We start from the raw sequence: 26,171 nt of genomic DNA on the forward strand, positions 1-26,171 counted from the left end.
CTGCTGGCGGAAGTTAGCTCAGTGCTTGGCGGCAAGGAAGCAGCTAGCGCCGTGGGAAGGACCGCGGGCTGCATTTCTGGCATTTATTCCGTAAACGTCTTCGTTTAGTCTGTTTTTCTTTGGCGTGTTCCAAAAGCAGCAGCAGTAGAACTTATCCTTCGCGGGTTGGCGTCTGAGACTCACGACCAGAGAGAGACCCCCTTTTCCTGTGCAGCACCCCTAGCTTCCCACAGCGGAACCAAATCGGTTGCCCTGGACTGGCGCTTAAAGAGCGACCCTATCGGACACAGAGCTGTCCCTTGGGGTCTGCTAGGCGTCACCGGTACTGAAGCTAAACGACATCGCTTTCTCCCGTGGGAGCAGTCTCTTCAGCCGCCAGCGTTTCGGGGGGGTAGCCAGAGTAGCCCAGGGCTTTTCAAACGCTATTTTTACTCGGGCCGGACTCCTCCGTCCTCCAGGCCACCTCGGGATTGCATTGGGTGTAGTCTGTTCTTTGGGGGCTTGCAGACGCCGGCGCCCGCCATCCTTGCTCACCCGCCGGCCCGAGCAATGGAGCTGGGCCGCGCTCCGGAGAACCCAGCACCCGAGGCCCCTGGCTTGCCCGGAGCGCCGCCCTCCGTCGCTCCCCGGGAGGCCTTCTCCCGTTTATTGCACCGCCTTACTCGCCTGGAGGCCCGACGAGGTAACGGGAGAGACGCAGCTTTTCAGGACCTCGGTGCTTTCCTAGAGGCTGCAGAATGCGACGCGTTATTCGAAGGGAGTGGTGCACCCACGTGTGAGTTGCTGGGGGAGGCGGCCAAAGCCCTGGGGAGGCTTGCAGCCCCACCCAAGGAAGAGGGGAGTCGAGGTGACGGCCGCCCCGCCGTGGCTGAGGCCGCCGCGGAAGTCGGAGCACTGTTTCTGCAACTGCTCCGCAAAATTCAAACTGCCAAGGCTTCCCCGGGGTGCTCTGCGTGGAAGACCGGGCTGCATCACGTGGCAGGACCCGTCTACGTGTTTGCCGTCTCACACATGGTGGAGCAGCCGTGGACCAGCCCACGATCGCAGGACGTTGCTAGAGAGGTGCTCTCCTTCCTGCTTCACGTTTCAGACTGCGGCTCTGTGGCCGGGTTCCTCCGCGGGGAGAATGAAGATGACAAGGGGAGATTGACTGCTATCATGGGGCTTCTCGCGCCCGATTTGGCCAAGTGAGTACTTCGTGCGCAAAGGGCTGCCAGACTGGGCCTTCAGCTTAATGCTTTCAGAGGTCGGGCCTCAAAGGGACTTTAGTTTTGTTAGGAACATAAGAACGAGCCATCAGGTGGATTTCAGCTCATGTGGGTCCTAGTCGAGCTGTGCTTCCTGGCATAGTCGACGGTTCATCGCGTTCAAAGTAGTTGGCCAGGCCTGTCTTTCTAGCACACCTGCTGGACTCAACCTCCAGACTCCTCGATTAAGAGTCACGAGTCAGTCAATTATATCAGCCCTTTGCACCCCTCAGTGACCCAACCGTTTAAATAAGGGTGTTGCAATAGCTTGCGAGTCTCCTAGAACCAACCAGCAATGATTGATGTACTATAAATAACAACGAAATAGTGGCAAACGGGAGATTAAAATCAGGTGCCCGCTTTTTAGTGCTCTTCTCTATCCTGAAAAAACTCTTGAATAAATTGGAATATCTACCCTTTGGACATGGGTTTAGATTTCTTCTTAAGGAGCCTGGTGGCGCTGTTGGTTAAAAGTTGGGACACTAGCTGCAAGGTCAGAGGTTCAAACCTGCCAGCCACTCCTTGGACGAAAAATGAGGCTCCCATAAAGAGTTACAGATTGGGAAACCCAATGTCAAGGCGTAGGTGCGGTGAGTTAAGTTCGACTCCATAGCGGTGTGTTGATTTCTCTTATGCGTTGGTACCCACTGAGGGTTTGGTTTTGTTAGGTGGGGAGGATAGTTAGGAAAGGATTCAAACTTAGGTTTGAGCTTTATACTGAGGGATCTGGGAACTCGCTGTTCTGTGTTAGGAAAACAATGCTTTTCTTTGAGTTTCCATTTCCTGCTTTGTGGGTTCATATTTGTAGTGATGGGGTAAAGAGAGGGAAAAAATGTGATCGTGTCATTTTACCAGGAAATTCCAGTCAAAAGACTTGGTTTTAAGCATAGTGCTTCCTTTTGTTACTTCTGTGTAGAACCAGGTGAGACAACCTCTCTGAATCTCAGTTTCATTATTTATCTTAGGATTAATCATGTAATATGTATAGCCATACTTTATAAAGCTCTAAGTGATTAAAATACAGATTTCCCCCCTGTATAATAATAAATAATGTGAGCCCCTTTTCATTCCTTCACAAAAATCTTAACCACAATCACTGCCACAAAGCCAAGGGTCCTTGGTCACGTTGCTGTGGGTGTAAATAGCTTCTCTCTGGATAAGCTTGCGACCCAGAGCCCTGGATGATTGTTACATGTTTTCAGTGTAAGTTATTTTGACCCAGATATTCAAGTATATGTTACAAAGTCAAGAGTCTTGTTATGTGCGGTCTGTGCCGTTTCAAGGTCAGGAAAACACTGCTCAGCTTGAGCTGCTTGATTTCCTTTGCTGCTTAGCATCACTTCACTGACTGTGGCTTCATGCTTCCCTCTAGGGAATCCTGGAAAAATAACCCTGCCACCAAGCATGTGTTCTCATGGACGCTGCACCAGGTCACTCGCCCCTGGCTGGGCCAGCATCTGGAACGGATGCTTCCGCCGTCACTGCTCATCTCCGATGACTACCAAACGGAGAACAAGCTCTTGGGTATCCGCTGCCTGCATCACATTGTACTTAGTGTGGTAAGAAGCCTTGCTGTGGATGAGGAGGGAACTCACTCACTCATGGCCGGCCCTCTGCTAGTAGCACTCTGCTCCTTGCTGTTAGTTATTGATTGATTGTTGCTGTTGGGCGTACACACAGCAAAACATGCGCCAACTCCACAGCTTCTACATGTGTGATTCAGTGACACTGATTACATTCTTGGTGTTGTGCCCCCATTTTCACCCTCTTTTGAGTTGTTCCTACTCTGCTAACACCAACTCACCACCACTTAATCTTCCTCTCTAATCTTTCAAGTTGCTCCTGAGTCGATGGTTCATTGCTCAAGAGCACATTGCCCAAGGTAGACATTCTTTACCAATGAAGGTAAACTGTGGTTTGAGTTCAAGGAGCCTTCATAGGATATTTTTGGTTCAGAGTTTATTGATCTCTGGTCAGTAGTGTCAAGAGTCCTTTCAAGTTTCTTGGCTCCAGCAGGTCTGCAGTCCATGACAATTCTGTTCTTCATTCCCCTTTTGATCAGAATTCTTCTACAGACTACTTAATTAAAATGTTTAGTAATGATAACTGGGCACGATCTAGTTTTTCAACTTGAAGGCACTTGTTCATGGAGGCAATTAGCCCTCCATTCCATCCCCTCCTCTTGAGTCACCCTCGTCTTGCTGCAGGGAAGGAGAGTCCCATCGCTGTGCCTTGGATAGCGGCTTTCAAGCTTCTAACCCCCCAGGACTATGCAGCAGAACCAGGAGGTGGCACAGAAACACTACACATGATGTTCTCTTGAACTCCCAAACCTACTCAAACCTTGGAGCCAAGGAATTAAATTTCATGAGGTGTTTAGTTATACGTAAGCTATTCCTTTTTTTTCAGTCATTGTTGTAAAATATGTAACACACAATTTTGCAGTTTAATATTTCACAGTGTACAGTACTGACAGCAATAATAGTAATTGGCTGTGCAACCCTGCCCTTGATCGATGTGGCTTTCCTTTCACTGTAAACCAAAACTCAGTACTCCATAAACTATCTCATTGTAAGTACTAGTAAACTTTGGTCTCTACAAGTTTGCCGTGTTCTTTATGCGTAAGGGAGGTGATAGCTCATTTGTCCTTTGGCGATGGACTCGTCCTCACCCTCCTGCCACGAGAGGCCATCTCGCATACTGCAACATGTGTCAAGGCGTGCTTCTCTCCCGCTGCGTGCGTACGTGGTCCACAGCCGTTTCATTGTGGGTCGCGGTGTCGCACGCTGTAGTTCACCGTGGCTGTGCTGTTGTGCATTCCCACTTCCTCGCTGACGTTTGTCCTTTCTTATATCTTGGCCGCCCTAGTGGGAATGAAATGGGATCTCACTGTGGTTTCCGTTTGCGCTTCTCTGATGGCTAAAGATGCTGCACATCTTCTCCTTTAGCTGGGACCATTTGGATGTCCACTTTGGTAAAATGTCTATCTGGGCCCTTTGCCCATTTTATGATTGGGTTATTTGTCTCTTTTTGTTGAGTTGTACATCTCTTATTAACTAGCTTTCTATTAAAATTGCTAAGTTAAAAAACAAAACCAACAAAATTGCTAAGTTACCAGATTACCTTGTTCACATGTTCTCCTACGTTTTCTTCTGCCAACCTAGAGGTGACATGCCTTAGTTAAAATGATAACTAACAAAATAATTGCAAAAGAAATGGCGTGACATGGGTCATTATCAAGTTGAATAATCAGACCTTGAATAATGAATTATACCCACGTATAAATGCAGCTCCTCAAGGAAACATTTTTTTTTAGACTTTGTATTATGGAACTTTAGAAATAAGCACATCAATATATATATATAGAGTGGCATAATGAACCTAATAAATTTCCTTGAACCTATAATCCAGTTTTTACAATTTCCAACATTTTACCAATTTGGGGAAACTTTCTTTTGGTTGTTTTTAATTGGGCAATTTGTCTTGTTGCAGCCAGCTGCTGACTTGCTCCAGTACAACAGGGCCCAGGTTCTGTACCATGCTATTTTCAACCACCTGTACACACCGGAGCATGAGCTCATTCAGGTAATTGTGAGATCTGTCCACACTTGTCAGTCAAGGTTCTCTACATCTTTAACAAAGAAGGCATTACATGAGTAGGGATAGTAGGGAGGTAGTTTCCTCTCCTAGAAATGAGGATGACTGCAATCCATGGCTAAGGTGAAAGCATGTATGTAGCAAATGTTTAGTGAAACTTTTATCACCCAGCAGTCTCCACAGAAAAGCCAATTTGTTTCTTTGAGTCAGTTACATATCACTTGGGGAAAGCTTTATGTCTAAGAGATCTATTTTTATTGATTGCTAGTTATTCTGTACTGATTTATTTCAACATGTACACTAGAAGCTCCTTGTGTGCTAGATGTTTCTGTGTGTCATGCATCGATCTTAATGTCCAACAGACGTTAAGTGAACACCTGCTGTGTACCAGGACCCATTTGGCGGTCCCAGGAGTAAATGAGCCAGACGAGGTTTGTTGCTTCAAAAACTACTTTGGAGAGACATTCATATAAATATGTAATATACGTATCTACAGTTAGGTGATAAATATAATAAAAGTTCCACTGCCAAGTAAAATCCACGGCCCTTCATCCCACAGGACAAAGTGGAACTCCTGCTCCAGGCCGTCCAACACTACGAATCTTTACCCGAACAGTCGGCCTTGTCTTTCCCCATAGAGAAGCTGGTGTTTGAACCAAGAACCTGGAGGGTTAGAGCCCCACGTTTAACCCACCGCACCACAGAGATGCGTGTAAATTATCAGGCTGTCCACTCATCAGGAACTGGCGTGGTGTGAGGCTGATCAGGAAAGACGGGATGCTTGCTTATTAGGGATGATTTTCTTAGATGGAGAACATGCTAAAGACAGAAGGAGCAATTTAGTAAAGTGAGAGGTGGAAACTACCTTCTGATTTATCACCCTCCTATTTTATCACTTCCCCACCACCCTGCTTTTTAATTTAAATGTTATTTTGGGTGTTGAGAACTGAGCTAGAAACCAAAATGGTTGGGGCTCTTGAAATGGTTGAGAATGAAAACGACTAATAGACCCTGTCACAGGTGTTGATACTAGAATGTAATGCCCTCCCTTTATTTCATGATTAGCCTGAGATGATCTCAGGGCAAATAATTCTACCAGCTCTCAAAATAATTACTTTTCAGAGTCTTTAAGAAATAAATCATTGATTCATGTAACCAGTATCAATCAATCAATAAAACAGTAGAACAATCAGTTATCCCAGTAGAGGCTAGACACTGATATGTCAAATAAAGGGGTCCAATCTGATACGAATTATTACCATCTTTATATTCAAATTAGGGGCAGTAAGACTTGATGAGAGTGGATTTTAGGAGCCCCATAGTTTTGCGTTAGACATGTAAATATCACTAAACTTAGATTGCTAAAACTCACTGCCATGAATTCAGCCGATTCCAACTCATAGTAAATCTTTACAGAACCAGACAGCCTCAGAATGGCTGGAGGTTTTGAACTCCTGAGCTTGTGGTTAGCAGCCCAACCTTCAACAGGGCCTTTTCAAAAAATCCCTCAAAGTCATTGCCATCTAATCAGTTCTGACTCATCAAAACCCCACAGGATAGGGTAGAATTGCCCACGTTGGTTTCCAAAGCGATACATCTTTACAGGAGCAGGAACCATCTTTCTTCTGTGGAATGGCTGGTGGGTTTGAATCAATGACCTTGTGGTTAGCAATCTTTTATTGCTTAAGCCATGATGTCACCAGCATTTCTTAGACCTCTAAAATACGAGTTACAATCTCGGCTCTGGAACGTGGATCTGCCACTTGCCCATGCCACTTCTTCCCGTTTGACAGATTAGCGGAGAACCCTGCTGCTCAGAAAGTGCTAAATTACTTGAGACTGCCATGTATCAACATGTTGTAATATGTAAAGTAATAGGCATTTAATGTACAGCTTTTATTATCTTTTAGGACTGATATGAATCCCCAAGGACAACCAATTAATGATGTTCCTGGAAAAACGAGTGTAGGCATGCAGTGTGGGTAACCGTATGGTTTGTCCCTTCCCTTCCTCCCAGGCTGTGCTCCTGTGCCTGCTGGATTTATTCCCCATCCTAGAGAAAGGCGTGCAGTGGAAGGGAGATGCCGCGCGGCCCACCACACAGTGTGACGAGGTCCTGCAACTGGTGCTGACCCACATGGAGCCAGAGCACCGCCTGCGCCTACGGCGGACCTATGCCAGAAACCTACCAGCTTTCGTGAAGAGGTGAGGCCCTGCGCTGCCGGCCTCGGCACGGTTTCAACCCATAGCATCACATTTCTTCTTTCATCTTTAGGTTGGGGATCCTGAGTGTGCGGCACTTGAAGAGGCTGGAGCGAGTCATCATTAGTTATCTGGAGGTTTATGATGGACCCGAGGAAGAAGCTAGATTGAAGATCCTGGAGACCCTAAAACTTCTTATCCAGCATACATGGCCCAGGTAGAGCAGACAACTAGATAAGTGTGCTGACGGAGGCAAAACTCGCTGGTTTTAGGTTCAGAAGGTGCCCAGATGTACATGCAGTACAAAGAACCAAGAGCATGCTTATTTATCTCAGTACCTTCTGGAGAGAATATGGCATTGACAAACCAATCTGTAGTTGCGTCAGGTGCTCCTGTTTTGGCCCTTTCATAAGTTACCAGTTCCAGATTCTGACACTATTAAAACCAAGTCTATCCCCAAGACTGGCCTAGAATTGGTGTTCTAGATACTCTTTCATGTTCCCTAGTGGGGAAAGGTTCTGTGGTGCAGTAAGCCCAGAGGTCGTACAGATCCCTACATGCATAGAGCATAGTAGAATATTAAGGGCCCTAGGGATACTGCAAATGCTTCACCTGTTCCTCCTGGTGATCTGTAAACTCCATCGAGAAAAGGAACGCATCATAGCAGATCCTGTACCATCTGCAGAGCAGTGACCAGAACAGTAATTCACAATGTGCTTGCTTAGAAAGCATTCCATAGGTGCCAGCAAAGGCTTCCTGGCATGAAAGAACTGCACGTTTGTTTCACTCTGTGCCCAGCAACACAGGCGTCTGTTCAAATACCACTTCCTAGAAATGTGAAAGTAGTCCCGTTTCTTCGCCCATTACAGTTCTTAGTAGCTTAATGTTCCATGGGATTCTCCCAAAAAGAGCTTTTTTGTAATAGGCTGTATTTATTTACTATTAGTCTCTGCTTCTAAGCTGTGGACTCCAGGAACATGGAAGACATCAGTCTCAAAACTGAAGCTTAGTATCTGATACGTACTCAAATATCTGCAGACAGACTGGACAGGACAAATGAGACGAAATCAAACTGACTTATGTCAGTTCTCGAATGCAGAGACAGCTCTCCAAGCAGAGGAACAGGTGAACAGACATAGGGTCGGAAATGGATGAAGCGGCCCTGCCTGGGGCTGCAGTTGTGGAAGTGGTTGGCTGCTGTGAGGCCTGCAGTGTGACCCACACCCGCCAGTCCGTGGGAGAATGATGTGGCAGTGTACTTCTGGAAACCCTACAGGGCAGTGCTTCTTGGGGTGTTGTGAGTCAGAATGGACTAGGCAGGAACACGTGCAGTCTGTGTGCAGGTGAGCTGGAGGAGGGAGATGTACCTGAATCCGAACCACAGGAAACGACCCAGTGTTCTTTAGATGAAAACCCCAGACACCCGATGGGTGAGCTAGCATCTCAGATGAAATGACAGCAAACCGAGTGGATACCTAAGCCCTAGAAGCCACGCTTACATCCTTTGTTTTGTGGTTGTTTCTTTGGTTTGTGTTGATTTTTACTTTTATTGTGAATTGGGTGGTTTACAGATCAGTTTTCCACTCAACAATCCATACACATTTCATTTCATTGAATGCAATCGTTTCCATTCCTCCTCAACCTTTCTGAACTTTGTTCCTTGGGAGATTCTCACATTGAAAATTTTGTGCATCAACACCTTATATTTTTTTCTTATAGTCCAGGCAGCTTCCAGTTTCTGCAGCCCCTAACTAAACCCTTTCTAAACAAGGCCACTTTCGAATGGCGGGTGTCTGTCTCACCATGGCTTTTCCGCACCTGTCTTCACTGACACACTGCACCATCAGCGGAGCTCCTGCAGAGGGGCATGGGGATGTCTTCATTTTATATTTAACTTTCGTTTGAGATGGTGTACATACAGGAAAAGCACTGAGCGACCTCTTCTCGCAGCAAAAGTATATAGACAGCTCCTTGGCAAGAACCTGCTTGCTCTGCCCTTAAGAGAAGGGGCTGTTTCTCCACAGGGGAGATAACGGAACTTCCGGATAGAACACACGGGCACAGGCAGCATGCTGTGAGAAAGCCTAGGTGTCGGCTTAAATCTGAGTCTGCCCTCTGGCTCTGCACGCTTTTCAGTCATTCAACTTTGGCACCAGGCGTTCCACTGGTTGGATGCTCCTTCTGGTTGTGGTTAGACTACTGACCTGGTTCTTTTTTTGACCCCAGGATTCCCTGCAGACTTGTAGTCTTCCTGAAGGCACTCCTGAAACTGGTATGTGATGTAGCAAGGGACCCACACCTCACGCCTGAGCCTGTGAAGACCGCCTTGCTAGAGGAGGCCACAAGCTGCCTGATTCTCTTGGACCACTGCTCCCAAGGGCAGGTGACGGTAAGGGAGAGATCACCAAAGCCGTTTCAGTCGCGCTTTCTTATCTGACGAGAACCATGTCTGGAAAGACGCCCAACACCTGGTTGTTGTAAAGCTAATCCAAACCCAAACCCCAGCTATTTCCTAGAATGAGGAAGAAACAATCAAAATTGTCTTTGAAGGGGGAGAAAGACACACACACACACACACACACACACACACACACACACACACACACACACACACACACACACACACACACACACACACACACACACACACACACACACACACACACACACACACACACACACACACACACACACACACACACACACACACACACACACACACACACACACACACACACACACACACACACACACACACACACACACACACACACACACACACACACACACACACACACACACACACACACACACACACACACACACACACACACACACACACACACACACACACACACACACACACACACACACACACACACACACACACACACACACACACACACACACACACACACACACACACACACACACACACACACACACACACACACACACACACACACACACACACACACACACACACACACACACACACACACACACACACACACACACACACACACACACACACACACACACACACACACACACACACACACACACACACACACACACACACACACACACACACACACACACACACACACACACACACACACACACACACACACACACACACACACACACACACACACACACACACACACACACACACACACACACACACACACACACACACACACACACACACACACACACACACACACACACACACACACACACACACACACACACACACACACACACACACACACACACACACACACACACACACACACACACACACACACACACACACACACACACACACACACACACACACACACACACACACACACACACACACACACACACACACACACACACACACACACACACACACACACACACACACACACACACACACACACACACACACACACACACACACACACACACACACACACACACACACACACACACACACACACACACACACACCCACCCACCCACCCCCCCTCTCTCTCTCTCTCTCTCGTCTGTCTCTCTGTCTGTCTCTCTGTCTCTGTCAAGGAGAGGGGGAAAAAAACCACCAAACACTGTTTGGCTTCCTGTTTCAGGGTCTCCTGGCCAAGATCCCTCACAGCTGTGACGACGGCCTGGTGGTACACTGCATCAGAAACGTGCAGCAGGCTTCCGGGGGCACTCACTGATGACGCGCAGCAAGGCTTGTATTAGCTACTCTCAGGACACAGGAGAGGGGGTTGCTTCTTTGTATCTCAGATTGTGTGAACATAATTATTTATGGAAAATATTTTTATTATCAAACATTGTTATATTTTCTTTTATTTCCTTTTGCCTCCATCAGAGAAGGTAAGAAAAATTAAGTCCTACCACTTCTAAATGAAAGTGTCGCAGGGAGGAAGATGGTGAAACATGCACGCACGTACACAAAGGTGGGTGGGTTTATGTTAAAATTTATAAGATTTATACCCACAATTCCATCCCCGCCCCATGAATTCATCTGTGAAGCTCAAGCTGTTACTACAACACACATGCCAAAAACCCTATAAAAATATTCTGTTCATAATTTAAGGCTTCTTTCCACTTCCAGATGTCTTGCCCCAAGAAGTGACATAAATATTGAGAACACAAGTACTGTGAAATACAACATAATAAAAGACTGGAGGTGAATATGTGTTTAAAATATCAAAAGGAGAGATGCTAGAAAATGTTCAGTCCTGTTTCTAAATGAAGAGGAATCACGTGGCCTTGGCCGAGGGCTCGGTCTCCTGCTCATACTCTATCTCCACATAGGCTCGTTTTCGCTGCAGAGGTCCTTTCAAGGGGGCTTTGCCTTTGTGTTTAGCACTGAGGGACTTCTCTTCCTCGCTGGAAGATTGATGCTCCTGTTCTTCATCGCTGCTTGCATTCAGCTCATCCATGTCCTACAATGGGGAGAGGACCATAGGAGGAGGGAAAGAACGGTGGATCAGTCAGTGCCTCCGTTCTAGTACGTTAGGACCCACTGTCTCTGTGCATGTTCAGAAACCTTCCCGAAAGGTTCCCTTTTTACTGTAAATACATGGATATCATTGAAAACAGATCAGTCATGTTAAGCAGAACTGTACAATTGCTAGCACAATCACATTTCAAATATTACTTTTCTTCCTGGATTCCTTGACACCCCCCCTAAAAAACAAAAAAAACAAAACTAAATCCAACTTGCTGTCCCTATTGCTTTATCTATGCTAGGTGTCACACACCCAAACACAGAAAACCGTATAACCAACTTCAAGAGGGTGACCTCTGAGATACACCAATAAATATGAGCAAACAAAATACAAAAATGTTGAAAAGCAAATCGGGTCCAGCATGCTGTTTAAGTCAGATTTATACCTTTGATCTTCTATCCTCCTCTCTCCACTGCTCTGTTTCACAACCCCTTTCCTCCCAGCCCTCCATTGTGGTCCAGAGGGAGGTCTCTGGCGGCGGGGTTCCCGTGTGGACCCCACTGCATGCAATGCCCTCTGCATGCAGACTGCATCCTCACCATAATGGCTGATGCGACTCAGAGTACATGCTTTACAGTCCTTCGGTGACTCAGGATGGTGGGCTTCTTCCATGTGGACTTAGTTGACATCTCACTTAGATGGCTGCTTGTTTGGAGACAAGCCTTTCAGACCCAGATGCTATTTTATCTGATAGCCAGGCACCATCAATTTCTTCACCACATTTTGCTATGACACTCATATCTTCTGTGTTCCCTTCCTGAGGGCGTGTTGCGCAGGGCCATGATGTAAGAACTAATTTTCTTATGTTGGAGTGGGAGTTAGGAGAAGTCAAAGGCTCCCTTACCACAAAGCTTACCTCAAAGTCACTCAGGTCACTCTCATCCACTTCATCATCTTCCACGAATTCTCTTTTCCCTACACCCTAAAGTAAAACCCCACTGTTAGGTTCAAAACACACAAGGAAAATAACGCTTAGCCATCGAGTTTTATTCTTTGATAGATAAGTACACGAATGATATAACCAGCATCAGAGTCTACTTGCTAAACAACTAATTTAGTTATTCCCAAAGCTATTCTTTCTGAATGAAGTCTCCTTTTAGAAATATTTAACAATTCTCAACTGATATCATTAGAGGTAAAATGCCCTCAGTAGTTTAACTGACTAAAATCAGTAAGTAAAAAACGGTATAATTCATGATGCCCCTCACTGACCTATAGCTCTAAGAGGACAACACAATGTGAGAATTGCACCCGATTTGATCCTGCCACTCCGAGGCAAAACACTAAGGGGGTGCAACAGAACATCAAGGGAATGCTGAAGGTGGGCTTTGGGGCCAAGTCATGGTGCCTCAACAGACTGGGCTGGAAAACATTCCTAAAGGCCAACAAATAGTCCTTGAACTAACTACAAGCTTTTCTTTCTTGTGTGTTGTTTTGTTTTTGTCATTGGTTTGTTGTATATTGTTGCTTGGTTTTGCCCTGTTTTGTTTTTGTGCATGCTATCGCTGCAGGTCTGGTCTAAATAAGATAGGCTGGATGAACAATCTGGTGGAGAAAACAATGGGACCGACAGTTCCGGGGGGACATGGGAGGGGAGGGAGGTGGTGGGAAAGGAAGTTGTGTTAACAAGCTCAGGGACGAGAGAACAAGTGATCCAAATTGGTGGTGAGGAGTGTGTAGGAGGCCTTGTAGGGCATGTTCAAGGGTAACTGCTGAAACCCTGGTGGGCACTGAGCATGATAGTGGGATAGGAGGAAAGTCAAGGGAAATAGAGGAAAGAGCTGGAAGGCAAAGGGCATTTATAGAGGTCCAGATAAAGACATGCATATATGCAAAGATATTTAATTATATATTAGGATGGGGAAATAGATCTATGTACATATATGTATAGTTTTAGTATTAAGGTAGCAGCAGAAGGACATTGGGCCTCCACTCAAGTACTCCCTCAATGCAAGAATACTTTCTTCTATTAAGTTGGCATTCTATGATGATCACCTTACCGACATAACTGCTGAGGACAAAGCGGATGAATAAGCAAATGTGGTGAAGAAAGCTGATGGTACCCGGCTTTCAAAAGAGATAGCATCTGGGGTCTTAAAGGCTTAAAGGTAAACAAGTGACCATGTAGCACAGAAGCAACAAAGCCCACATGGAAGAAGCACACCAGCCTGTGCGATCACGAGGTGTCCAAGGGATCAGGTATAAGGGATCATCAGAACAAAAAATCTTACCATAGTGAATGACAGGGGGAGTGCGGAATGGAGACCCAAAGCCCATTTGGCCACTGGAGATCCCCTTGCAGAGGCGTCTCGGGGAGATGAGCCAGACAGAGTGCGAATGTAGCTATGATGAAACTTTTCCCACCCCACTATCATGATCCCAATTCTACCTTGCAAATTTGGCTAGACCAGAGGATGTACACTGGTACAGACAGGAGCTGGAGGCACAGGGAATCCAGGGTGGATGACCAGTGCTGTCAGTGGCAATACTGGGAACATGGAAGGTGGGTTGGAAAGGGGGAACGGATTAGGAACCGATTGCAAGGATCTACATGTGACCTCCTCCCTGGGGGACGGACAACAGAAAAGTGGGTGAAGGGAGACATCAAACAGGGCAAGATATGACAAGATAATAATTTATAAATTATCAAGGGTTCATGAGGGAGGAGGGGGGGGATGGGAAAAGATGAGGACCTAATGCCAGGGACTTAGGTGGAGAGCAAAGGTTTTGAAGATGAGGGCGATGAATGTACAGGTGTGCTTTACACAATTGATGTACGTATGGACTATGATAAGAGTTGCATGAGCCCCTAATAAAAAGATTAAAAGGGGGGGGGTCTAATTCTTGCTACATCCACTAAAATTAGTAATTCAAATACCATAAAAATCTTTACAAGTAAAAGATAAATGGCCTGATGCACCATACAATGATTTATTTATATTTATTAGCCATTCATCAAATACTATCCAAATAACTCCCCTATTTAATAGGATTAAACTCCCTGTAAATGTGAAAACATAAGTTCCTTAGTGATGTACTTAAAATGCCTAAAACTATGGTCAAAGCTGTCAGTGCAGATATAGTCTGTGGCTGAAGGTGGAGAAGGAAGCATCCCTGAGAAACCAAATTAAGGCTCTCCACTGAACACACTGACCAAAGAAGGATTCTGAGTTAGGAGATAGAAGATAATGGTCCCTCCCTCAATTACACAAAAGCGGACCTGCTCCAATATTGGGCAGAGCAGAACCAGACAGTGCTTACTTCGTCTTCGTCATCTTCATCCTCATCCTTTTCTTCGGCATCTGAGGAGTCGTTCTCTGCATCCTGCTGCTCCAGGGCCTTGTCGAAGGCGTGGATGGGGAAGTTGTAGATGTCGCCATACTGAGTAACACAACACAACACACACAGGCTTGTTAATGAAATTGGATATTATACTCCAAGTGCCACTGCTTCAATGGTTAAGTGAGAATACTTAGATAAAACAGGTAACTTCTGAGGGTGGAGCCAAATCACTTAAAACCAGGTAGTGCATGAAACCTATGAAATAGCACTTTGCTGATGAAGGGGAAATAAATGAAAAATAAAACGTTTAATAGATAAATTTTTAAAACGTGTCATGGAGGAGCAAATGGGCTCTTACAGTAATAGGACTGTAACTGGTGCACTCAAGAACAGGGGTTGGGGGTGCCAGGGAATCCATGCATGGGCAGAGAGCTTTCAGAAACCTTTAGAGTTCCAAACATAGTATTATCCCCTAAAACAAAATGTGTAGCCCAAAGCTCTTCACTTTCTCACCGTTTCTTGCTTCAGTCTCTCCAGTAATTCCTTTTCAATGGCACTATCCAGCTGAGCAGCTATCAACGCCTTTTGCTGTAAGAAACCAGGAGAATCCCATTGGCTTCATTTGTACTCATCTGTCTCCTTGCCAAAGTGAGACACTACTGCGTTTATGTAAAAAGATGCAATCATTTTTCTCTCCTCTCTCCAACCACAAAGATATTTTCCCACCTCTCAAACCTTAATAGTCAATCTAAAAAATCCTGTGGCTTTATAAATTGCATCCTAAATTAAATTCAAACTAATGGTAGGTACACAATGCATGGCAGTACATATATATTTAAATGCTTCAAAAATTAGCAACTCAGATGCCAGAATTTGTAAAAGCTGAGAAAAAGGGAGAAGACCTTTAGTTGTTTATGTTTTCCAGATCCATGTTAGACTTGATGTGACCAAAAAAAAAAAAAAAATCTTCCTGTAAGGCCCTCTCATAGAATAAGGTAGCCTGGTAGCAATGTATAACACCCCCCACCCCCAGCACCGTCAATCTCCCTCTAAGGTACTGCATTAATTTGACAAGGGAACCCAGGCAGGGAGTGGAAGCATTGCACAGTGAAGCTTTGTTACAGTGAGCAACGGGTGCTGTTTGGGTAAATCCCAAGCCTGAGATTAGAGGTGCACGGATCAGTAAAATGCTTACTGTAATAGTCTACAACACTTCACAGGTGAGTGAGCCACTGAGATGTAGGAAAATAAGAAATTGTTCATGAATACAAAGGACAGATTTTGAAAAGATACATGTTTGAATGGGCTTACAGTTATCTATGTGAGACTTTTGAAAACGACACATTTTCTATGAAAAGTACAATAACATACTTTGGAAACAAAATGTTCCAACTCATTTGAAAACCTAAATCTTGATTTTTTTTTTTCAGAAGGCTTCCAATGCATTTGCTAAAACAATTTCATTTCTTCTGAAAGGTTTACAACACCTGTTGGATCATCAGGAAAGATGAAAATTCACTGACTAGATTTTTACCAGAACCCCTGCATTGTTGGCAGAGAATGAAAAAGTGGAACTACTTAATACAAACTACCAACCCACAATGTACCCTCTGTGCATCGATGAAGTACCTCCCAGTTATGACAGCCTAGCTCTGACACTCAAGGTTATACTCGGCTAAGGGCCAGGCCTTTGTTCACATAAGCATTCATAAACTGCATATATATATACATAGTAACAAGCAATATTCATATTGTGGAGTACATTAAAGTAATTTATTGATGGGATGAGTGGCAAAAACTTGCAGACCACTAATATAAGGTTTTCTTAGTGACTAACAAAATTACCAAGCAAATTAACAACCCAGAAGCCAGATTTTGTAAAAGATGAGAAAATGTAACAAAGCCAGACCTTACCAGCTTACATTTTCCAGAACCACGTTAGATGTTGGTGGAAGGGAGTGAAAGCAAATCTGAACTTATGAGGAAGAACTAATATTATGTCCAGAAGCATAAAATCCACTCAAGTTTTAGCAAGTCATCGGATAAAACCCACTGCCCTTGAGTTGACTCCTGTCCACAGAGACCCCACAGAACAGAATGGAACTGCCCTTTGGGGTTCTATGGTTGTAGTCTTTACAGACTGACCCCCCACCCCCACGGAGCCATCAGTGAGTTTCAACTGCCAAGCTTTCGGTTGGCAGCCAAGCACTCAACCGCCGCTGCCAGAGCTTCCACCCTCAGTGAGATGCCCGAGTGTCATTATCCAACCAGCAGGCCCTGGGGCAAAGCTTTTCCATCAGTAGGACAATGATAACCTGCAGTTTACGTCTAAGAATAAAACCAATTCCATCTAGTGTGACCATTCCTATATTTCACTTCAGAAATACTGATGTGTTGGATTATACACATCCTGCTGAAAGTAATACCTCATAAACAATATTGACAACAGCAAACACGCAACTATGAAACACCCGACTTAAGAATTTCACATAAGGTGCTGTTGCTTTCTAAAATTTCCTGTCTTCATACTGCATAGCTTCCCAAAGCATCGTCGTGTCACCAGTGTTTAATACAGGGAAAGTGAGATCTCACTTTGTAGTGGTTACACATGGGCTGCAATCTGTACAGCCAGCAGTTCTAACTACCAGCCACTCTGCGGAGAAAGATGGGGCTCTCCACCAGTAGTTACAGTCTCGGAAACTCACAGGGGCAGTTCTGCCCTGTCCTATAGCATCGCCACGAGTCAGAATGGACTCTATGGCAGTGAGTTTGGGGTTTTTGGAGTTTTATGCAATACTGTTAACCAATATTGGTCCTACCGAGACAACTCACACGCAGGGCAACCTCATGTGTGCAACAGAATGCCTGCTCTTATGGCAGGGCCTGCCAAGTTCACAGGCAATGGTGCCTGGATGTACCATGAAACCTCCCCTATGATGAAAACATGACAGTGGAAGCTACTTACCTCTCTTCTTTTTTCCCTCCTCTCCACCTTCTTACTCAGAGGAACGAGTTTCTTCCTATAGGAAATGAACCACGATCAGTGAATGCATGCACATGCGCTGTGCTCCTTGTAAAGGGGAGGGAGAAAACGAGGACTGGAACCACATTCGTGGGATTCGGCTCAATTTGCAAATACAATATTTTTAAATTTCTAAAATATAATTCTCAGAAAAGGCATACACTGTACATACATTTTCATGTGGCTTTGTTCTCTTTAGGCATGCTGAGACTTCTAATTCTAAGGTCATTTACTAGGCTGAGACTAATGTTTCAGGGTTTTTCTTATAGAAATTTTCTTTGGAAGATGGAAATCTTGGCTTCTCTCCAGGTGACAGTAAAACAAAGTGTTAGGGCCCAATTATCCTGAAGAAGGTATTCTACATTGCTTTCTAAAATGTACAATCAACTTAGAACACATTTCTTCATGTTCCCTTATTCACATTGTTTTTGGTAAGTTTCACATCCCTAATAAGATGATTTCCTCAGGGGCTATAAAGAAAGGTTTCTGAAGCTGTTTTGTGGGCAAGACTGTACCATAATTTTTTTTTTTTAATCTGGCAAAATCAAAGGACACTGTTTCAATCTGAGGTAAAACTGTTTCTTCAGGTTAGCCATTTTCAAATTGGCCCCCAAGGAATGCTTGGATAAGACTTGTGAGTGATCAATTTTGATTAGCTGATTTTTTTCCACAAGTACATCACCAGATCTTTCTTCCTACTCTTATCTAGTGTGGAAACTCTGCCGAAACCCGCTCAGCATCACAGCCACCAACATGTCCATGGGCAGACGGGGGAGGTAGCTATGCACGAGATGCACTGGTTGGAAATTTAAACCAGTCGCTCACAGCAATGGCAAATATTCTACCACTGAATCACCACAGGGTCTCAGCATGCTATAAAAGAATACAAAGTTGACTTTAATAGAAAACATGTTTCATGAATCAGCTTCATCTCATAAATCATGGAAGAAAAAAACATGAAAAACCAGAAAATAACACGAACCACATGAATACTCACTGTCGCTTTAATGTAAGTTTTCGAATGCGAATTAAGTACTGGGTGATCTTGGTGAATCTCTGCTTGCACTTGTGTCGGATAAAGCGAGGCCAGTAGATTAGATTTTCATCTATTTGCTCCAGTGCTTTCTCATAGTTTTTATTGAGCCTGACCTGCCAAACACAAGGAGACACTTGAGGGGCAAGAGCACACAATGGATTAGGTCCTCACTGTCCAGACTCCTGATGAGGACGGCTTCAACATTTAATCTGAGGAAGATGCAGGACGAGAATGGTGGCATTTCTGATCACTGTCGTTGTAATTTTATACCCCAAGTCTTACCCGTTCCCAGAGACGCCTAGGAAAGGCTGCTCGTTCGATGACCTTCATATACAAGTAGCACTGTCCTGTCGGAGAAAGAAAAGGCCTTCACTATCACCCACAGAGACACGAAGCCTAGTCTTTGAGCGCTCGTAAGGAATTCTGGCGTTACCTTTCTCTTCTTTGATAGTAGCATACTGACTGTTTGCGAGGGGGCAGGATGACCGATTACAAAGTCCAGTCAAGCTGTACTCATTTCTGCAAAAGCTCTGAGTCTTGGTTCTGATGCGGAGGAAAGAAGCGGAGTTTATACAATGGGTGGAGCACTAAGGAATCTTAGTCTGAGTTGCAAATCCGGACTCACCTTATTTTGAAGGAACAGAATTGTTTGTTTCCTAATGTATCCCAGATAACCTGCAAAGACAAAAACCCATTTCAATGGTTCCGACCCAACAGATGGCATATTAGTCCAAAAAGACAATGCAATGCCCCAGGGGGTGCTTTACTGAAGAAAGGCCCCCTTCACGAATAAGAGACCTGGAAAAGGTGGTCTGTCTTTCTTTTCTTTTTTTAACCAAGTTAACAGATACTTGCAGAGAATTCAAAACATGAACACTAACTATAACCTCACTGCCCAGAGAAAATTCTGTTAGTACTTTGTAAGTATATTTCCATTCCTGTGCAGCTGTATCCCCACACCCACGAATACGAAATATCAGATATGTTTTATCTTTTCGATTACTGGATACGTTCACAGTCATTATTTTCAGGGCTGCACAGCACTAAATTTCTGGGTACAAATACAATGGTTTTGTGGATGGCAAAGTAAACCACCTGTTGCTATCTTCCACAGACCAACACACTTTTTGTTCACTCAGCATGGTGTACTTAATCTATGTACAGCACTGGTGTCTTTGAGGCCTGACACAATAGGCAATCAAACCGTTGCTAAATAAAGGTACAAAGGGACTTTATAAAAAAATCTTGTGGGCAATTTCATGATTCTGGTCTATAAACTTTAAAAAATTTAAAAATCATTTTATTGGAGGCTCATACAGCTCTCATCACAATCCATAAATACATCCATTGTGTCAAGCACACATTTGTTGCCATCATCATTTTCAAACAATTTCTTTCTACTTGATCCCTTGCTATCAGCTCCTCATCCCCACCCCCTCCCCCTCCGCTATGAATTTTTAAAAGCCCCCTCATATACTCCTTAGGGAGTTTTATTTTATCTAAATAGATCAATGTAAACAGAGTCATGAAGGAGCAGTCCAAATGCTACAAGCTAGGTATGCAAGAGCAGGAGAGGGTGCTGCTTCGAAGAACTAGGAAAGGCTCCAACACAAAGGGAAAAACAAAGCAAAAAGAATGCATTTCAGGAATCTTAGATAAGAGGAAATGAAACAGAAGGAGTCAAACAATCAGAATAATGTATGCAAAGGGGAAAGTAGCTCCTGGGTGCAGATGTGGCTATTTGTTTCGAACTAAAGATCCGATGGAGCAGGCAGATCAAGTCACTTTGGTCCTCCGTACTGCCAAGTCCGAAGGATGATTATGTCTTCAGGCTTCTGGTTTTGTTTTTTGTCCTGCCCATTGGCTGCTCTTTCTATTTTCCTTTGTAGACTCCATCTCTTGCTTGAATTTTAAACACTGGAATGTCTCCCAGTATTGTGTCTTTACTCACAGACTTTACGTACTATCTCTGAGCTGATGATTTCCAAATTGCCATGTTCTCTCTTGATCACTAGACTTATAAATCCATCCACATGCCTGTTTGACCTCTCCACTTGGATGTCTAATCTGCACCAGACCTTCAGCATGTTCAAATGGTGTTCTCAAGTCCAAACTTTCAAAAAGAGCACACCTTCTTCCTTTCTCAACATCACCATTTCAATAAAAATGACCACTTAACTGCTTTTCCAAATCCCTTGATCACTCACTCTTCTTCTTTTCTTACCCCTGGTGGCACACTGGGTTACATGTCAGGCTGCTAATACAAAGTCAGCAGTTTGAAACCACTAGCCACTCTGCAGGAGAAAGATGAGGCTTTCTACTCCCATAAAGTTAGTCTTGGAAACCCACTGGGGCAGTTCTACTGACCTACAGCATAGAATTGCTATGAATCTGAATTGGCTCAGTGGCAGTAAGTGTGGTTTTATTCCATCAAGTCTTGCTAGTTATACTGATAAAACAGATAGCAAATTCACTGAATAAAAAAAGACCAAAGGAAAGAGATCTATGCATTTGAACTATGAGAATATTCAAAGTACCATGGACTTAGCTGACCTGTCTTGGAAGAAGTAGGGCCATCGTGTTCTGTAAAGGTTTGGGCAGTCAGCCTTCATCGCACTTACTTGGGGCATATTGTCAGTCCCCGGGGGTGGACTGCACCAAGAGGGTCCACGGAAAAGAGGGAGGAAGGCCCTCAACACGATGGACTGACAACGCGGCTACAACAAGGGGCTCAACCATCAGAACCACCGTGAGGATGGGATGGTGTAGGACAGGGGGTGTTTCACCCGGGGAAGCGGTGAGTCCCAACCGACTCGATTGCATCTAAGAACTGCCACCAAGCACTTACACTAAGCGAGTGAATTTAAGAGGTTTCCAAGAGGTTTCCGTAGGCAGATGGTTGAACACGTGTAAAGCACAAAAACAAGAAAGCTACTTGCTACAGGAAAGGCCGACTGGAAAGGAACCTGTTTACTGGATGTCGAGATGCCCAAAGCCCGGCTGACTTCCCTCCTCCCGTGGAACCAAGCAGCGGGCGCAAAGCTTTCTTTCCCAAGCGCCAGGCCTGGAGACGTCCACCCGTGCATTCCCTCCGGCGTCTCGGGGCGACACGTGAGCGCGCCGCGCTCAGAGACCCGGGTCCGGGGCGGCGCGCGGCCGGCTTCCGGGTCGCCCTCCACAAACCCCGGGGGCCATGGAAGGAGAAGAAACTCACGTCGTCTGACTGCATGATATCGGCGTCCCGGCGGAGTCCGACGGGCTAGTAACCGTGCCGCTCCCGGGAACTCACAGCCGGAAACGCTGGTCCACGTATCGCGAGAGTTTCTGAGGTCGCCGGAAGTGCGCGGCGCCCCCTGCCGTCCGGGCGTGCTCGGGCCGCCAGGCTCCTGCTCCGGGGCCCCGGGCCGCGGGCGCCGCGGGCTGCCGCGCGGGGGCAGGTTCTCCCGGCGTCGGCCGCGTTTCCGAGCGGTAGTGCCGTGCGCCGTGACGGACGTGCCGTTGACCGACTCGGAGCACCGGCTCCCCATCCCACGTGTGTGCTTCCCTCTCGGCCCGGCCGCAGCCGCGGAGAGAATTCCGGAAAGGTGCCCGCGGGCTGCATCTTCGCGCCGAGCGCTCGCGGCACCTCGGCGGCCAGCTGGGAGAACATCTCAGAAACAAACGCGGGCCACTCACAGCTCTTTTCTGCTTTTCAGTTTACGACTTTCACTACTTCACATTACTTTTAAAAAGAAAAAAAAAGTCACACTCTCGCTGCCGACTTAGTGACCCTGTAGGACAAGGTAGAACGGCCCCGTGGGTTTCCAAGGCTGTTACTCGACCGGAGTCGAAAAACTCACCTTTCTCCCACGTAGCAGACGGTGGTTTCAAACTGCTGGCCTTGGCAGTAACCACAAGTCACCAGGGCACTTTAATACCAAGCATAAAGACGCAGCCTCAGATACGGGATAAATCCTTAACCTGACCACAATCACGTCCTGAAACAAGTCATGTAATATTTTAAACGTGCTGTTTGTAAGGAAAACCTGCAGACCAGACCACCCTGGAACACAGCAATTGAGCATTAGGTTTTTTTTTTTGAACAACATTTAGCTCTTAAAAACCAGTCGCCATTTACTAAGAGCAGTGGGCAAGCCGTGTGACCTTTCTCAAGGAGCTCCACATGAAGACGTGAGGGGTTGTAGTCAAACGCTGAACTACACCATCCATCTGACCCTTTCTCTTACTTTAGTGGCGTGTATGATTGTGGTACTGGAAGCTAAGCTACCTGTATCTCAAATACCTGCAGAGTCGCCCGTGTTAGACAGGTGTCTGAGTTTTTCAGAGTAAGACAAACTGGCAAGAAATGCCTGATGATGTATGGCAGAAAGTGAGCCAATGAAACCTTATGGATCCCAACTTAGGTCCCAACGCACTTGCATGGGACAGGTTATCCAGAAGGGAATCCATCACTGGAGGAAGATCTTGTGTTTGATGAAGACAAGGTCCAGGGAGGGTAAGGGAGAATCTTGGTGAGATTAACACAAGAGGCACAAAGATGGGCTTGATCAATCATGAGGCTTATGCACCACCAGGCAACATGTGGATGGATGGCAGTTATCTACCTACATGTACAGTTGAAATTGTTTCATGAAAATCAGTTGTAGTTCTTCACTTTAGACTCCTCCCCTATAAAAGCTTGGTTTAGAACATAGGGAAAGCACATTACCATCTACACAAATACTCTTTCACAGCAGAAAAGCCGAGCTGAGACAATGCGGGAGAAGTCAAAGTTTAGGCAATACCCATCACCTGCACACACGAATTGGCTAGCTCTAAGTATGGGAGCCAAACCAAATCAAACCCATGCTCGACAACATCGAGAGAAGGAAGGGCAAACAAATTAACAGTAGAATAAGATACCACTGCACACCCGCTCTGATGGCTAGGAAAAAGTCCTCAGATCGTAACCAGTGTCGCTCAGACACTACTTGTACATAGATACTTGAGTATCATTATTCAAAATTCAAAAAAGTGGAAATAACCCAAATGTCTATCAACTGATGAATGAACAAATAATTCAAATAATTATCATTTATGAAAACAATAAAAAGAAGGGAAGTACCAATACATTGTACATGAATAAACCTTGAAAGCATTGTGCTACATGAAAACCTTGAAAGTACTGCTACTGAAAAAGTCAGTCACAAAAGACCACATCTTCCTTGTGTCCACTGTGGATTGATTCCAGGATCTGTAGGGGTATTAAAACCCACTGGAGCAGATGGAGGGGGAGTAGAAGAGTGGAGCACATCCTGGCCCACCAGGCCCTGAGGACGATGACCCCAATTAGACCAGCCAGTCCACAGAGAAGATCACATGGCCAGACCCACTATAGGACATGATGTCCCTCACTGACCGATGGCTCTCCAGGGGACAGCACTGGAGACATGAAGCAAAGCACTGGGGGAGTGCAGCGGAACAGCAAGGGAATGGAGCGGCAAGGTCCCTAGGGAATGCTGAAAGTGGACTTTGGGGCCAGGGTGTGGTGCCCCAACAGATTGGACTGGAAAACACTCCAAATGGCCAACAAACGACCCTTGAACTAACTATAATCTTTTCTTTCTTGTTGAGTCTTGTTTTGTTCTTTATCAGTGGTTTGTTGTTGTTTTGTTGTATATTGTTGCTTGATTTTGCTCTGTCTTGTTTTTGTGCATGTTATTATCTCCGCAGGTCTGTCTAAATAAGATAGGCTGGATGAACAAGCTGGAGGAAAAACAACGGGACTGACAGTTGTGGGGGGACGTGGGATAGGGGGAGGTGGGGGGAAAGGGAATGGTGTTAACAAGTCCAGGGACAAGGGAACAACAAGTGATCCAAATTGGTGGTGAGGTGGGGGTCAGGCATGGTAGGGCATGATCAAGGGTAATGTAACTAAGAGGTATAGCTGAAACCCAGGTGGAGACGGAGCATGATAGTGGGACAAGAGGAAATAGAAGAAAGAGCTGGGAGGCAAAGGGCATTTATAGAGGTCTAGACAAAGACATGTACAAATGCAAATATATATATGAGGTTGGGGAAATAGATCTATGTGCCTATATTTGTAGGTTTAGTATTAAGGTGGTGGAAGGACATTGGGCCTCCACTCAAGTACTCCCTCAATGCAAGAATACTTTCTTCTATTAAATTGGCATTCTATGGTGCTCACCCTCCCGACACAATCACTGAAGCAAAAGCAGGTGAACAAGCAAATGTGAAGAAAGCTGATGGTGGCTGGCTATCAAAAGAGATAGCGTCTGGGGTCTTAAAGGCTTGAAGATAAGCGGCCATCTAGCTCAGAAGCAACAAAGCCCACATGGAAGAACACACCAGCCTGTGTGATCACGTGATTCTGAAGGGATCAGTTATCAGGCATCAAAGAACAAAAAATTATATCATTGGCTGCACATCTCCATGATACGATCATTGAGGACAAATGGGTGCATAAGCAAATGTGGCAAAGAAAGCTGATGGTGCCCAGCTATCGAAAGAGATAGTGTCTGGGGTCTTAAAGGCTTGAAGGTAAACAAGCGGCCATCTAGCTCAGAAGCAACAAAGCCCACATGGAAGAAGCACACCAGCCTGTGCGACCATGAAGTGTCGAAGTGATCAGGTATAAGGCATGATCAGAACAAAAAAATCTTACCATAGTGAATGAAGGGGGGAACTGCAGAGTGGAGACCCAAAGCCCATTTGTCGGTCACTGGAGATGCACTTGCAGAGGGGTCTAGGGGAGGAGATGAGTCAGTCAGGGTGTGATGTAGCACTGATGAATAATACAGCTTCCTCTAGTTCCTAAATGCTACCTCCCGTCCCCACTTCCCACTATCATGATCTGAATTCTACCTTGCAAGTCTGGCTAGACCAGAGGATGTACACTGGTATATATAGGAACTGGAAACACAGGGAATTCAGGGCGGATGATACCTTCAGGACCAGGGGTGTGAGGGGCGATACTGGGAGGGTAGAGGGAGAGGGGGTTGGAAAGAGGGAACCGATTATAAGGTTCTACATGTGACCTCCTCCCTGGGGGACGGACAACAGAAAAGGGGGTGAAGGGAGACGTTGGACAGGGCAAGATATGACCAAATACTTTATAAATTACCAAGGACTCATGAGAGGGGGGAGCAGGGAGGGGGGGGGAAGAGGACCTGATGCAAAGGACTTAAGTGGAGAGCAAATGCTTTGAAAATGATGAGGCCAATGAATGTACAGATGTGCTTTACACAATTGATGTATGTATGGATTGT

The 26,171-nt window shown here is 45.4% G+C and overlaps 2 protein-coding genes across 3 annotated transcripts; one reads left to right on the top strand and one right to left on the bottom strand.

Moving 5' to 3' along the window:
* The first annotated feature begins 20 nt into the window (after window positions 1–20).
* On the top strand, window positions 21–10,879 carry TTI2 (TELO2 interacting protein 2). 2 transcript variants are annotated; one of them, XM_075556709.1, is made up of 7 exons: window positions 21–1,187; window positions 2,620–2,806; window positions 4,740–4,832; window positions 6,862–7,049; window positions 7,120–7,263; window positions 9,273–9,435; window positions 10,670–10,879. In XM_075556709.1, exons 1-7 carry the CDS (start codon window positions 550–552, stop codon window positions 10,760–10,762), a joined length of 1,506 nt encoding a protein of 501 aa, XP_075412824.1. In that variant the 5' UTR covers window positions 21–549; the 3' UTR covers window positions 10,763–10,879. The 2 variants fall into 2 exon arrangements, with proteins under 2 accessions (XP_075412824.1, XP_075412825.1); XM_075556710.1 differs by lacking the exon at window positions 7,120–7,263.
* MAK16 (MAK16 homolog) lies at window positions 10,878–22,234 on the bottom strand. The gene is made up of 10 exons (XM_075556711.1): window positions 22,118–22,234; window positions 19,529–19,578; window positions 19,337–19,446; window positions 19,186–19,250; window positions 18,865–19,016; window positions 17,811–17,865; window positions 15,359–15,433; window positions 14,825–14,944; window positions 12,420–12,485; window positions 10,878–11,497 (listed from the first exon to the last, which is right to left on the bottom strand). Exons 1-10 carry the CDS (start codon window positions 22,130–22,132, stop codon window positions 11,312–11,314), a joined length of 894 nt encoding a protein of 297 aa, XP_075412826.1. The 5' UTR covers window positions 22,133–22,234; the 3' UTR covers window positions 10,878–11,311.
* Window positions 22,235–26,171: the final 3,937 nt, after the last annotated feature.

The sequence above is a fragment of the Tenrec ecaudatus genome, chromosome 8 (genome assembly GCF_050624435.1).
Source record: "Tenrec ecaudatus isolate mTenEca1 chromosome 8, mTenEca1.hap1, whole genome shotgun sequence".
NCBI lineage: Eukaryota > Metazoa > Chordata > Mammalia > Afrosoricida > Tenrecidae > Tenrec > Tenrec ecaudatus.

What these genes read in the sequence shown, in the direction of transcription:
- TTI2 (XM_075556709.1), top strand. Translation starts at nt 550, where the DNA reads ATGGAGCTGGGCCGCGCTCCGGAGAACCCAGCACCCGAGGCCCCTGGC. An exon ending in CTACCAGCTTTCGTGAAGAG is followed by an intron (nt 7,050 to 7,119) that starts GTGAGGCCCTGC and finishes TTTCATCTTTAG; the next exon opens with GTTGGGGATCCTGAGTGTGC. An exon ending in GCTCCCAAGGGCAGGTGACG is followed by an intron (nt 9,436 to 10,669) that starts GTAAGGGAGAGA and finishes TTCCTGTTTCAG; the next exon opens with GGTCTCCTGGCCAAGATCCC.
- MAK16 (XM_075556711.1), bottom strand. An exon ending in AAACTTACATTAAAGCGACA is followed by an intron (nt 17,866 to 18,864) that starts GTGAGTATTCAT and finishes CATTTCCTATAG; the next exon opens with GAAGAAACTCGTTCCTCTGA. An exon ending in GTGACCTGAGTGACTTTGAG is followed by an intron (nt 11,498 to 12,419) that starts GTAAGCTTTGTG and finishes TCCCCATTGTAG; the next exon opens with GACATGGATGAGCTGAATGC.